The sequence below is a fragment of the Daktulosphaira vitifoliae genome, unplaced genomic scaffold (assembly GCF_025091365.1).
Source record: "Daktulosphaira vitifoliae isolate Bord-2020 unplaced genomic scaffold, ASM2509136v1 Scaffold_1, whole genome shotgun sequence".
Classification (NCBI taxonomy): Eukaryota; Metazoa; Arthropoda; class Insecta; order Hemiptera; family Phylloxeridae; genus Daktulosphaira; species Daktulosphaira vitifoliae.
The window spans coordinates 70,020,243-70,036,150 of record NW_026099572.1 but is presented as its reverse complement, the minus strand read 5'-3'; the positions used below and the strand labels follow the sequence as shown (position 1 = coordinate 70,036,150).

At 28.1% G+C, this 15,908-nt stretch overlaps 1 protein-coding gene across 2 annotated transcripts in view; it reads right to left on the bottom strand.

Moving 5' to 3' along the window:
* Positions 1-14,895: 14,895 nt before the first annotated feature.
* LOC126894161 (uncharacterized) overlaps positions 14,896-15,908 on the bottom strand; it is a 3,067-nt gene continuing 2,054 nt past the window's right edge. The window contains exons 2-5 of one of the 2 annotated variants that reach the window (XM_050664964.1): positions 15,695-15,869; positions 15,359-15,619; positions 15,108-15,150; positions 14,896-15,005 (exon numbers count right to left, since the gene is read on the bottom strand). In XM_050664964.1, the coding sequence (XP_050520921.1) occupies positions 14,963-15,005; positions 15,108-15,150; positions 15,359-15,619; positions 15,695-15,869 (522 nt within the window). In that variant the 3' untranslated portion in view covers positions 14,896-14,962. The remainder of the gene's footprint in view (positions 15,006-15,107; positions 15,151-15,358; positions 15,620-15,694; positions 15,870-15,908) is intronic. The other variant, XM_050664965.1, reaches the window with a different exon arrangement.

The window sequence follows — 15,908 nt, the reverse complement described above, 5'->3', positions numbered from 1 at the left end:
TATTTTGATTTTTATGATCCAATAAGCAAGTTCAATCAAGTTAAATATTATATTTACTTTTCTTTTATTCAAAAATTATTCTTTTTGATTATATGTGTATGTATTTAGTTTGTATTCTTATTTAAAGCGCATAAATATGAATATATTATTTAAAATTATTGTACATTTTTAGCAAATTATTGTAATACCATGATTCAGAATTAAATAATAAATCCACAAAGTACCTATACAGTATTTAGTATTTAAACTGCATTTTATGGTATTTTAACTGTAAATGCATATTTTATATTATTATCATGTTTTTAATATAAAAAACGCAAATGAGAAATCTTACAAATTGATTATTATTGATAATAATTAAATCTGATACTACTCTTTTTATTTATAATATTTTTTGATTGTAAAAAAAATTAATTCTTAGTATACCTCCCGGTAACATTTTAATCAAACAAATCCCAATCATTTCAATGTCAAAATGTTTACTTTAGATTAAATCTAAAATAAAATTAAACAATTTTTATTCGAAAAAAATATGAACTTTTATAGTGTACGTGTAAAAAAAGTAACAGCTTTTTCATTTGTGACAAAAGTCAAATACACATTTTTGAGAGTTGTGAATGTATAAAAACGGTCGCGCATAACGATGAAGATGATGAACAAATGTAAATATGTTTCCAGATAATGTTTTCTCTGTATTTTACATCAACACGATTATTGGCTAACTCCGATAACGAATCTTGTAGTTTATAATACTAAAAAATCGTACGCTGCCAAATACATACTTCGACGACGTGATAACTTTGACATTATTATCATCGTGTTTATTTATAAAAGGTGAAAAGTTACGGACATTGGACTGTATTGCAATCACACCGCTGTCTCTTCGCACTAATTTTAAGCAACACAACAATTATACAACCAGAGGAAAAACAATTTTATTGGCTAGCAAAATTAAATTGAATAAACTGTTTTAAAACGTCCAACTGAATTAACTATTTATTTTATAAAAACGTTAAAAATTCATAATATTTTAATTGAAGAGATATTTTCATGGAAATTCTATGAAAATATTAAATAGTTCTACGGCAAAACTATTCGATAACAAAAATGTTTGGCTTCATTGTCGGCTTAAATCGCAATTGTCCTAACTCGAAAAATGCGATTTTAGGATTATTATATTTCCCTATAGATAATAATTTTGCACATCGTGTAAAACCATTATCAACATCAAAACATCGTCAATAATATAAATAATATATATATATATATGCACATTTTAGTTTTTCATTAATGTTTTTAAATTAACTAAAGGTTTTTTGTTTCTCCTGAACAGTTGTCATATTTGGATTTTTGGACAATTACAATGTAAGTCGAAGATTTGTATTATTTGGTTTGTCCACAACTTGTTTGATTATATAAAAATTGATGTTATTAATTTGTTGATAATTTAGAATGAAACTGGCAGAACGATGAAATTTCGACTAGATTTATGGTATTACAATAATTTAATCACACTAACATTATTCATTATGCGCTTTTTAAACAACAAAACACGAGTTTCATTCGGATTCATTGATACAAGATAGTTGCAGTGTGTGTACCGGTTTTGAAATCGCAACAGGCAACAACGCGTGAAACTAATTGGACATACGTTTTTAAATTACGATTAAACGATTTTTAATTAAATATTATTTATGCCTTTCAGATTAAACTTGTCGATAAACCTATTAAACAATCTCCCAATGATCCAATACAGTCGTGTAGATACGTTTGTTTGGGTGTTCAAAAAATTACTCGCAGTGAAACTGTTTTAGGAAGCGATTTTCCGGAATATGAATTTTTCAATCGGTCAGCTCTTAATTGGAGCTGTTCATTTTAATAACTTATCTATAGAGGTGGTCTCAGAGAAGACATAAATAATATCAATTCGGTTGAAGTCGCACTCGGTTTAGTTGATTAGTTTTTTGCCAAACCCACTAGTCCAAACTCCTGAGAGATTATACTCACACACCTGTTGTATTGATCGAATACAATTGTATCAATTTGGTTTGTTACGGTAAATGTCGGAGCCGCTTTTTTTTTCAAACTGGATCCAAAAATTATTCACAATATTTGCTCTACAGTGAGAATTATTGTAAAAAACATTATGATAGCGCACACGAGTTCAGCTATAAAAGACCTCATAATTCGCAAACGGCAAATGCGACTCGCCGATTTAATAATTCACATACACGTCGGGCAGTCTGTGAACCGATTACTTGTCGTGATCGTTTCGGTCGATTGAAACCATCGCGGCGTTTTAAATCAGTCACACGACGAATTCGCTTTGTGCTCAAACTATGATAATTCATGGCGGATATAAAATTACAATCAACGACCTAAGCATCGATCATAGACCGTATGGTAGTTTACATAGTTGTTATTTTATTATTGAATCGCCAAAATCTGACATGTACACACTAAGGAGTCTTATATACATTCATTTTTCGCATCCAGTCAATTGTTAGCGTTTATGCTAATAACGTAAGAGACCAAAGTTTTACGTTCCCATAGGTCATTCAATAAAATGTTTTATACATTTAATTTATACGTTTTATAGTCATATATTATACCACTCGATGGTAAAATATTATTAATCGCTTACATTATACATCTAAAAATATGTAAATAAATCATTATAAAACAAATACTACCTCAAGTGAAGTCTGTAGTATTATTGCAATTAGCTGGACATGATCTAACTGCATAGGGAAGACTGGAGGGGCACATTTGTTCCATTGTGACTATGATGGTGAATTGAGTATTTCTGAAACCAAAGGTATGTGTTTAAAATCTCTAATGATTAAAGTATTTTTACTACATTTTTTATAAATTTTTACAATTTATTTTTCATTTGTTAGCAATATATATAATTTTTTAATTCATATATGAAGGCATAATTTTTTTTTTTTATTGAAGCAAAAACGCATTTACAACAGATAAATTTTATTTATATTATTAAGTATTAGGTGTTACAAAATTATTTACATTTGTGTCAACTATTTAATTTTATTAAATTAAAATATTTCTATTGAAAAAAATATATATTATTTTAGATTTTTTGTTATATTAATGAAATATTTCAATTCTTCTCCGTGCATATTCAAACGTGTCTCATATTTAGGGTAGAATTGTAATAAAATATGATTAACTTGCAGTGCTTAAAAGTTATAAAATATTTGAATAAGAAGGCATCAAGTAGTGTATGAATACGCAGAAGTATTTTTATTTCATATTAGAACTATAAAACTAAAATTTTTGTATAAAAAAAAACTTGTACTTTATGTAAATCTGTCATAACCTTCACTAAAATATCTCGGCTAGTAGTTAATTACAATCACAACGAAACTATTACAAGAAAGATAATATATGACCAACAATATTAGAATAAATCAATATGAAGAGAAATCAATGGTAAAGTATAAATAAGTACACGTTAATAGGTAATAATGTAAGATAAATTATGTTAATTTAATCTATACTTAATGAGTTAATATTAAAAAATTTTTAGTAAAAAGTCGTTAAACAAAGTTTTTATTAGGTCATCAGATAGACATTACAGTAAAAGGCCAAGTGGAATAAAACAAATGTTTTATAGCGAACTAGCTTTTATAATTTATATTTAGAAAATGTATAAAAAATCCGTGATACTTTTATCTAATAAAAAACCCAGCATATGTGGGTTGCGGCATAGTGGTGCCGTAGTATAGTTGCGTCAAGTATAATAATATCTGACAGTGATTAAAATCACAATCATAAAAAACGCTTCGATGCAAATCTTTAGATAGCGTTTAATTTTAAAAAATTGGTGGATTATTCCAAAAGCTACTTGATCTGCTATTTCTTTATTAATATTATCCTGATTAAAATAAAGTATGTCGGATGAAAGAGGGATTATTAAAAAATATTATTTCTCATAAAAAAATTGATCCACACACTTTTCAATAAATTATAGCATTATAATGTTAAAAATGTAAAAAATAAAATTCAGAATTTTCACACAAAAATAGCATTCGGTAACTATTTTCACCGTAAAGATAAAATAAAGTCCAAATTTTTTTTTGTTCCATAATAAAGTATATTACATTAGCTTTAATTTAAGATATATATAAAAGTGTTTCTGGAACACTTTCAAAAGTTACGTTGAAAAAGTTGTCATTTTAAATTCCCCCCTGTTGGCAGGTAAAGATTTATAAAAAAATATACTAAATGAAAGGTAAAGACATCATATATCTATAAAAAAAAAATGTATATCAATTTGGTCATTTTTAAAAAAGCTATTGCAGTTTTGAGTAGAAAAAATCAAAAATATGTCGATAATTAGCGATATTTTAATTTGTAATTTTTTTGGAAATTTCCCCCTATTACGGGGAACGAGGAAAATTTTTTAAATTTTTGAGGGTAATATTTTCGAATAGATACGATTTGTTATCTTTTGACGTATCATTGAAAGAAATCGGTTGGGTGAGAGCTGAGAAAAAGTGGTAACAGACAAAAAAAAAACACATCATAGTAAAACGAATACCTTCTCAGCTTCGCATCGAAACTAAAATCACTCAAAAAATTCATGAGTATATATAATAAATATTATTACGAGATATGTTTCCATGTTGTTCGTTCATGAAAAATATTATGTGCACTTAGTGCTTTATTTACTGATCAGAAGCCAAAGCGTTCATTGTTCCAACCTCGACGTCATGGGAATTCGAATTAAGTATTTTTACAACTCTAGTAAATTGCACTTGTAAAACACAAGTTTACTTTACATCAAATTAATCACTACAAAATTATACTACCAACACTCGAGTTAAATTAAAATATAGTTGTATAATTATTACTATGACGTTTTATAATTATGTAGAATGGACGATCAAAGCGTTACACAGAATATGTGTGTTATTTGAAGCGTTGGCGGTTCTATTTTTTTACAAAATGAATGTTATAGAAATTCTCACCAACAGTATTTATTACTTTTAGTAGTGAATTACTTACTAATTTATGCGACACCTAACCCTTAAGAATACAATAAGATATGTACAACTCCTATTGTTTTAGGTCCATAACGGTTTCCTTCGTATATTTTTTACACAAATATGAATGTGTGTACACGAATTCATGGAAGATAAATATTCGTGCGTAAAGAAATGCAAATAGACAGGATGGAAACTGTACTTGACGCCAATTAGCCAGTTAGGACTTGTAGTGTAATTACCAAAATGATAAACACCTGTACATCAGGTTACAATGTGCGCATAGGAAACATGTGCGCATGGGTTTCCTGACCGCTATTGTTTTACGAATATTAAAATACGGTTATATGGCAAATTGAGTTGACAGAGTCGACAGCTATTCACGGTCCGCTCTAACTTCTGCCGTTTAATTGTACGGTTTGTTAATTTTCATTTAAATTCACTCAATTACTTCATAATGACCGGGCGATTGAAATTTTTAAACTGTTACTACGTATCACTTCAAAATGAAATTGATTATTTACGCTAATAATACTCCGAGTTAGTCCTTATTCGGCCTTTCAGGTTTTTTAAAGTGACCGACCGTTAATAATTACGAATCTCAAGAAACATGCTGAACGTTTGACGAAATGTACATAATATTTTTAATGAAATTCCACCGGACGATATTAATGATCCAAAGTATGGGAATTAAAAATAACGTTAAAAAACGTCTATTATCACTTCCTCTTGATAGGTCCAACGGAATATATTACGAGTCCTGGACTCTGACGAATGTTCATTAAATTCCATTTTAGCACGTAGTCTATCGTATAAATACCTATAATAATAAAAATGATAACGATCACACGAGTATAATTGACATTTTATGATTATGAGTAATGGATAGTGTTTTAAAGAAATAAAAATTTTGATTATTCCTTAAATGTTTCCATGCAAATCAGTAACAGTTCCGAGATGGGCACAGGTGGTGTTCTCCTGTCGTTAAATATTTGATAGACGTCAAAAATTGTATTTTTACGATAAAATTAAGTAAATGAAAACTCACAACAGATGAAATTTTAAGATAATCAAACTTAAGAAAAATATTTTTCAAACATTTGAGTTGAAACGAACAGAGTACACAAAAATTGAACTGTGTCGTCCGGTTAAACGATTTTAATTATCTCCAGAATGGACCGGAGGTCGTCTCGCGGCCCTGTCAACTTGTAATGCGTTAATGTTACCATATAATTCGCTTTTATTAGCGTACCGATGTAAATATTTCTTTTTGTAGTCCGTTTTATAAACACACACACACAAAACACCGCCGAAAACACAAAGTGCCCGCCCCGACCGTGTGGACACGACGAGCCGGCTTTTATTTTTATTGCCACCGACTGTACAGCGTGTGTAATATTATAAAGTAACATAATAAAACGATTAAACCTCTTCTGCCGGCATGTAAAATAACAATAATGGTAATAATGTTATCAAAACGCGACGTCATAATAAAACAGGCATAACTCGTCTCGGGTTCGGTGGATTTTTACGGCGCGTTGACAAAACCTCAGCCCGGAGGCGAAATAAAGCGACAAATAAAAATTGTTTGTACTGTGCGGGAGACACGTAGGAGACATTATCGAGTCTGATTGCGTGCACAGTACAAACCGTGTACTTAGTTCACGTCCCAAAAATAATATTTCACTCAATATTTCTTGGCGTAGGTGCACAAGCGAGTAGAGTAAATTTTTAAATAAATCGCACTTCAAGTTAATTAATACCGGTTTAATGAGCGGTAATTTTCTGAATTATTAACTATTATTAAGCGGTAGCTTAAAAATTGCTGTTTTAGGACGGTATACTAAATGGTAATTGTTTTGTTTCTCCAAAAGCAGAAATCGCGTACACGGTGTTCATTATGGTGCCGCACTTGGTAACGTTTCGAATAATTAATATGATCGTCTTATGATTTACGTCGTGAGAGATACCATCGAACAAGTCCATGTACACACACGCATTGGGAAGCACAGCACACAATAAAAGTGTACATTTAAAATGCGCATAAAATTGCGGCATTACAGCGGCCGAGGTCTATTTACCAAGTCACGGTTGGGATGCGCTGCCTGTGCATGTGTTTATCTATTGTACGCGTATCGGCCGTCGTCGCTCCGTCTCACTCCGTTGCTGAATAATATGACACGGTGCCGAGTTTCATAACGAAAAAATTATACCGATTTTATTAGACCAATACGAATAATTTAGTTTTTATGGACGCAGCCGGTCATTTTCAGGAGCGACCTCTTTCTGTGCCGAGTGTCGTCCAGCGAGTTATAGCAGAACCCTTCGAGTCATTTTATTTAATTGAATAATAATTGCATAGTATATTTTTAGACCTTGCAAAAATTAAAACTTTGTATAAAATTAAGGTGAACATTAGTTCATTCATAATTTATTTTCCATATTAAAATCAGTTTTGCACGCTAGTAAGTTTAATTATTGATATTACTGCTGATGATTTTATTTCATTTCTTTTAGAATATCGTCGCGCTCTTATGTATATTTACTTATTAACAAACACAATAAAACCCCATTAAATCCATATCAAGGCGTATTTCGTTATAACAACATAAATTATGCCATTTACTTCTATAAAAACAAAATTTCATGTTTCGGATAGTGTTTCCTTTAACAGAATACAAAATAAAGAAAATTAAGGTCAATTTTAGGTTTGATGCCATGCTAAGAAATCTTAGATTGGCATTAAAAAGACACATAATTATAAGTACAATCCCTAAAGGTATTGTATTTATCATGTGTCTTTTTTTAAGCAGTCCATAATAATTTTCAGCTCTCACTGAATCGGTTTTATAGAGAAAGAATCCGATTTTATCTAGTAGAACTTACAGTGACGAGCAAAAGTGAACACAACTACCAAAATTTTTGGAAAATTAGCATTTTCAAAACTAAATATTAATTTAATTTAATATATTTTTGAATCCATATTCTAGGGGTTAAAACAAAAGTTTATGCACAAAAAATAGTCACGAAAAAGATAAAAGGTCTGAGAGTTTGTTTATTTAAAAATACTCACTTTTTCACCTGTTATTAATACAACGTAAAAACCCAAATCGTAGTGCGTGTCTTTGCCTTGCTATTTTTAGGACGTCTGGAGAAAAGAGTTTTTTCACTCTTGATTTGTTTACATTTCTTTCTATTACAAAAAGAATACTCTATTTCTATTTTAATCAGTATTTCGTAGTGAAAGGAACCAACATGAAAATTACTCCTCAAAAACGGCACAAATTGTTTCGATACTAAAATCGGGTCAATCAACCAGAGAAGTGGCTCGACAGTGTGGAGTCAACCAAACGACAGTGCAAAAAATAAAAAATAAAGGATGTCCTAACGCTTTACCTCGACTAAAAGGAAGACCTAAGTGTATTACCCCACAAGATAGATGAAGACTTGCTCACTTTTTATAAACGGGAGAAGCATCTTCATCTTCAATGGCGGCCAATCTATTACAACAATACACGGGGGGAAAAGTAAGCAGGTGGACAGCTTCGAGAATTCTCAAGGAACAAAATTTTGTGTGTGCCGAAAAAAAGAGAAAACCCGCAATTTCCAAAAAAAATATGAAGGCTAGCTTAAAGTTTGCTAAAGGTCATAAACACTGGACAGAAAAAGACTGAAGGAGGGTGATATGGTCGGATGAAACCAAAATTAATAGATACCGCTCTGACGGAAGGTCCTGGTTCTGGAAAAGGACTGGCGAGAGCCTTAAACCATGCCATATCAAGCAGACGGTCAAGCATAGTGGAGGATCTGTCATGCTATGGGGCTGTTTTACTGCACTTGGACCCGGACCCATTCATAAAATTGTTTGTACTATGGATCAATATATGTATAAAAACATTCTATCAAGAAATTTGCAAGGTGTGGTCGCAAAAATGTCAATACCAAACAATGAAGTCATTTTCCAACAGGATAATGACCCCAAGCATACAGCGAAATCCCTTAAACAATGGCTTGCCAATCAAAAATTTAAAACTATGGACTGGCCAGCTCAAAGTCCCGACCTGAACCCAATAGAAAATTTTTGGGTATATTTAAAAAAAAAATTATACAGTGAGTACCACGGTCCACCGACTTCACTCGACAATTTGTGGGAAAGAATTAGAGAAGAATGGACAAAAATTTATGTGGACTACTACGAGTCATTGGTCAACAGCATGCCACGAAGGATGGAAGCAGTGATAAAAGCTAAAGGCTTGTGGACAAAATATTAACGCTAGAATATATTTGTAATAATTACCGGTGCAAAAGTGAGTACTTTTAAAAATTCATTTTCTAGAAACTCGCTACTTATTGTTTGTATTTTTTCAGCTAATAAACTTTAATTTTGTTATACAAATACATTTATTTCTTTGATTAATATAATTATACATGTGTTGTTTTTTTATAACCTTATTTCTCAAAATTTTCTTATTAGTGTTCACTTTTGCTCGTCACTGTAACAGCACAAAAATTTGAATAAACCTCCTCAATTTTATAAATTTAAAAAAAATATCGCAAATTACGCATCAGTAAACAATTCAATTTTCATTTTAAAACTGATAGAACCAAATAAAATTTTAATTAAGTATAGTAGAAACAATAAGCTCATATATATATCAAATACCGGATTCGATCAAGGTGATAATATTTATTTTAAAAGTTAATAAATTTTAGATATTTAAAAAATATTCTATATTATAAAATATTCGATATTATAATTATTATAATCTCGATAGACGTCAGAATTGTTTTAAATCAAAAAACATTATCTACATTTTAAACATTCCAACTCAACCGGATCCTTATAAAATTTTAATAGAATATACTAGAGACACTAATTTTACTTTGAATGACCTATTTATAAAATGTCTCACCGTGTTATACTAATTTGACTATATAACTTAATGTTAAAATTAGTAAATCAAGGTGGGACATCCTGTAAATTCATAAATAGGTCATAAAAAGAAAAATTATAGTTGAAAATCTAAGCACAGGAAGGGATTGAATAAAACAACCTTCATATTTTACTTTCATAGTACTTATTGGGCGTGGTGTGGCGCGGTGGTCACACTAGTTGTTGACAAAACTCCGCACCTACTGCCGTAGGTGAACGGATGGGTGACCATACGTGCGCTTCTACGGTGGCCAAAAAGCACCATGTTCCCAGTGCAGAAGGCAACGGGAAACCACTGCATTTAAATTTCCCCAGGATATACCAATCTAATTGGAATTAACCAACCTAACGGTTGAAAACAAAACAAAAAAAAAGTACTTATTATCATAGCCATCATTTTTTCAGTCCAACATTTAATAATTTTCCTGAAAATTCATGAATTTTTTAAACTTGCATAAAATTAAAACTTTTAAAGTGATTTGTAATACCAAAAAAAAGATTTTTGTTATAGTTTTTTATTTTTTTTTTCTATTATTTTCTACAGTACGGTTTATCAGAATGAAACTCTATATTTTGTTAAATAATAATTTTGTTATAAAAACTTATAGGTTAAAATTAAATTAATCTTTTAAAACCATAGTAAATATCAAGTTTATTTACAAATAATGGTTTCTAAGAAATATATTTTCGGAGTAACTTTCGAGAGTTAAATGAAGACCTATAATTATTTTTTTACTATTATATGGAAAATGGTTTAAATAAATGTTTGACTGGTAGATAAACAGTGTTTTATTACTTATTGATATTTTAACGTTTGAAGATTTATTTAAAAATCAAAATCGGCTATCTCATTATTTTGAATTTTTAACAATTTTTATTTTTATAGTTAATGGTATTTGAATTTTTAATGTAGCATTATTCTTTTATTAGATATAAAACTTAAAAGTTTCAAATTTTTGAGTTAATATACATGTACATGTCATATGATAAATGAGGGATTACAATAAAGATAGCTAAATGTTTTTATATAACATCGATATTTGCAGAAACGTAGCATTTATTATCAATTATTACTACTATTATAGTAGTAAGGAACATTATTGTGAGTTTATTAATACACCAACTGATAAAACATAAAGCATATATATTGATAAAGTCATAAATGACAATAAATGGTCCTCTGTAATAGAGATTATTTATAAAAAACAATTAGCTTCCTGTATTTGTAATCCATTGTGTTTTCTACAATAAACTCGTATTACACAAATATATTAAGTTAAAATATATGATAAAATTAAAATAAATTAACCAAACCATGAGACATTTTTTATAACAATTTAAATTAATATACATTATGGGTTTCAGTCACGATTCTTGGATTAAACTAAACTTTTGGAGGGTGAGGTGGAAGATAAATCCACTTGGTAGAGAAACTCTCCTTCAGGTTCTAACTCATGAAAAAAAAACAGATCAACTGTTGCTCTCATAGACAAAATTTTCCAGTTAAACCATATGATGCACACCTCAGTTATACACCTTTTATATACCAGGGATAAAATTCAATCTGGTTATTATTACAACTAAAACATATTTGATATTGATATTATATTTAATACGATCAGTGTTGCAGACATTGTATAATATAATATAGAAATCTACAAAATTCTATATTTAGATATAATATTGCTGTTAATGAGGAGGGGCATAGCTCTCTTAGACCTCTGTCTACACCACTGAATATGATAATAAGGAGAACCAAAATATGATATTATAAACTGGTTTATAAATAAAATTTTTTTTTTTAAATTTATTTACATAGACCCTGGTAAATAATTATTTAAGTAAAGTTAGTCGGTAGTTTGTATTTATTAACATAACACAATTTCAGCGATCTCATCATTTTATTTAAAAAAATTGATGATATAGAGAAAGCAATTATAGTTCAATTATTAGTTTCTTTAATACAAACAGCTGCCCAAAATTGATCTTCAATATCAAATAAAATTATCCCATCGTACTTTATATCACTTTCCTAGCATGCGCGTATCTAATTACTCTCAGACGGAGAGATAGTACTATATGGAGAAGAACAAGACTTTCTTTTGATAAAAAATTGTAAACATTCTTATTTTAAAATTAATAATTGCTATAAGAACTACGCACAGAATAATTAAAATAAAAAAATAATAATACAATAAAGTTTAACTTTTTATACACACCTCACTGAGATTTTTATATAACATTTTATGATATCAACATTTTTTTTCTCAACAAACTACTCTCAATACCTTTACCTATGAATTTTCCTCTCAATGACATATCTCCTGTCGAGGTGCGTAATTATATTAGTACTGTTTATAACGGCAAAGGTTCAGGATATGACCTAATACAGCTGCAGTCACACAAAAGATCCCATAAAAAGTTAATCTTTTACTAATTTATAGTATAAATACAAAAAAAAAAATTAATAAATATTATATTGTAAAATTTTATCCCAGATATTCAATTTGGATTGAATATCTGGTTCTCTACTTCCCACCAAATACTCCATTTATACATTGTTCTAGTATTTAAAAGAAGAGTTAGGTGGTTTTTTTTAACTTGCACAAATTATTCCTGCTGAAATAATTATAAATAATAATAATGTAAACAAGTATTGCATAAGTTCAATCTAATTTATTTATTTTTAAAGATTGGTCACTTATATTTGTTAAATAAAACATAACAACCAAAATAAGTATCTATAGTTACATCAACAAATAGGTAGTTAGATTAAAATATATAATTCAGTTTGCTCTCGAAATTCAATAATTAAGTTGTGTTGCGTTATTAAAAAGTAAAATTTTAACTGTAAATAAATTATATTATAAATAATTATACACGATTAATTATATTTATAAATATATATATAAAATGTTTCGAAGCTACTTACAAATCTTGAAAGATATTTTGCTAAAAGTTTTTCAATGGTCTCTAGCTATTTGTTACATATTGATAGTCATACTTTGGATGTTGTACATGTTATGTGAATTGATCATTATAGAGTTTTGTCGTAAATGTTTTAAAGAAAAACCTAATTATGAAGCGATCAAAACTAAAAATGAACTTGATGTTAAAACACCAAATATGATAAAAACTGAACTTGGTTTAACAAATAGTGTTTTGTCTCTCAACGAGAACAAAGTGATTGTTGAAAACACAGGTGTAACAGATGAAGAGGAGCCTTTAGAGAATATTAATTTTAATGCTGTTGCAGCTAACTCTGACATTGAGGTTAAAATTAAGGATACTATTGAGGTATTTGGTTGTCAGATGAATATAAATAATCCATCAAAATTAGCAACTGATATCGCAATCGATAACAAGGCAGTCGAAACAAAATTGGCATCTGATTTTGATAAAAAATCTTCTATTAAAAAGAATGTTGTATCGAAACTTGCTATAGACTTGCGTAAATTGGACGACTATTTTGAACAAATTGCACCTAAGGGCACAAAAGTATTTAGACAACGTATTAAAAATCGTATATTGTCAGTAACGGCTAAAAACTCTTCTCCTATGCACTAAGCTAACTATTTGTAAGTTGGAGGAATAAAATCTTCAACAACAAATGAACAAATCACTTAAAACTTCTCCAAATTTGGTAAAATTTTGAATGTTGAAATATTTGACAGCACTTATCGCTATGGAAAACTCAGTACATTAAAATGTGGTTTCAAGTATTTTGAACACAGTTCTTCAATAGATAAAGTACTCTCTTCTAAAGGTCATACACATTTGTTGAGTAATGACTATAAAGTATATTTGGACAGACGTACTGAAATATATGAACCTAATCCAAAATGTATGTTGGACAAATCATAATTATACTTTATTCTGCTTATTAATCTCTGTTATTAAATATATTATTCTTAAATGTCTCTGAATTAACATTCTACGTATCTGGTGAAAACGCTTTTTCTATACTCTATTTTTCAATATCAAAAGGAATGAAAATTTTTATTCTTTTAATTGAGTTAATTCAAAGACATTCAATGTTATACTCAATTTTGTTTCAAATTTTTAATTAAAAAAAAAAAAAACTCATGTTAACTCATATTTAGAATATTCATATTTTTATTTTAAAATGTTTGTAATTTTTATGTTCTATTCTTAATAAACGTTATTTAAACAGTATTTGTTATTCTATTTGAAAATATTACAAAATAATGGAATAAAAAATTATTACAAGTGTAAAATTTTATGATAAATTTAAGCATTAAGATATTTTATTTTTATTTTTTTCTCTTATATTTTTAGATTGATTAAACACACGCATTTAAAATTTTTAGGTATTATTAAAATTAAAAAACAGCTTACTGCACGAAAACATTTTATCAATTTAAAATTTGTGATATTTTTGGGTCTAATAATTAGATTTTTTTGTTTTTATAAAACAATATTTATGACGTAGTTTAAAATATGTACCATACATATGTGTCATATTTGAGTGAAATATATACTTAAATACTATAGAAAAATATTAGATTCACTGTTTTTGAATTAAAAAATTATAATATCTTTTGGTTGGACTATGATTTCTATTATAAATGCTGTGTAATTGTAAATATCGAAATCATTAAGTGTTAGACTGCATATGATTGAATCAAATTATGATCAATTGACATTATTAGGGATGTACAAAAAATTGAGATAGCCGATTTTGCTTTATAAATAAAATGTTCATTATTATTTAATTTTTGACTAAATTGAAGTATTTCAATCTATGTTTTAGATCTAATTTAAAAAAAAAAGCTTATACTTAAGAAATGTATCCAAAGCTCTAAAAAGTAATTTGTAGTGGAACAATATCAAATAATCAATTCCAAAAACTGTTAATGAAAATAAAAAAATGTATTTCCTATTTCTTAAAATAGTATCGTTTTCTAAGATATAAGACAAAATAAATAAACATCTATTTTCATAAATTATTTATTTCTGTAATTATATCTTTCATAATTCAACATTATATAAAAAAAATTCAAAATACGCTTCTAATTGAGGATTCATTATTTCTGAAAAATCTGAAACATAACACATGTAGTAATTAATAGTTAGTTATAATCTGATAAAATATTGTACTTGAAATAAATTGAACTAATGGTGTTTTAAACAGATTATTTTACCGAATTTCTGCTCCTGAATCATTAATTACATAATATTCTACACCTGAATATTTTTTCTTTATTAATAAAATTTGATAAAATATTATATAGAATATATGAATAGGAAAAAATGTCTTTTGATTAATAAAAATTGAAATAATTGATATCTTAAAATTTGCTAAACTTCTGCTCCTGAATCATTAATTACATAATATTCTACACCTGAATAATTTATTAAAACATTTAATAATTAAAATTTTTGCTTTTATTACTCTGATAATCTAGTTGATCATGATTACTGCGAGTTGAAACGATAATTTCATTGGACACTTCTTTGTCTAATTTAATTTTTTCGCAATTTAACATATCTAAAACTATTGATACGGGAATAGATTCAGCCCCATTTGAATAGAATTTGAACATACTCTTCAGAAAGATATCTCTATTTTGGTCAATTGTAATGTGTATATCATTAGTAATATAATGCATTAATTTGTCCATAAATTTATTGAAGTCTAAATCATTTCCAAGTTCTAGAAATTTATAAAATAATGTCAATATACCTATACTATTTATTATTTTATTTGTTAAAAAATTAAAGTTACTACCTTTACATTGTCTAACTAAGTTTTCAAGTGAATTTTCATCAAGAATAGCTATATAAATGATCAGAAATTTATTTTTAATTGGTGATATTATTTCATAGTCTTCTTCTAATTTAGAAACTACATTATTGAATAGTTCTTTCAAATCTATATATACATTTTTTTGTGCAACATCACCCTAAAAAAATTGTTATTGATTTGTATATACTAAATTAAT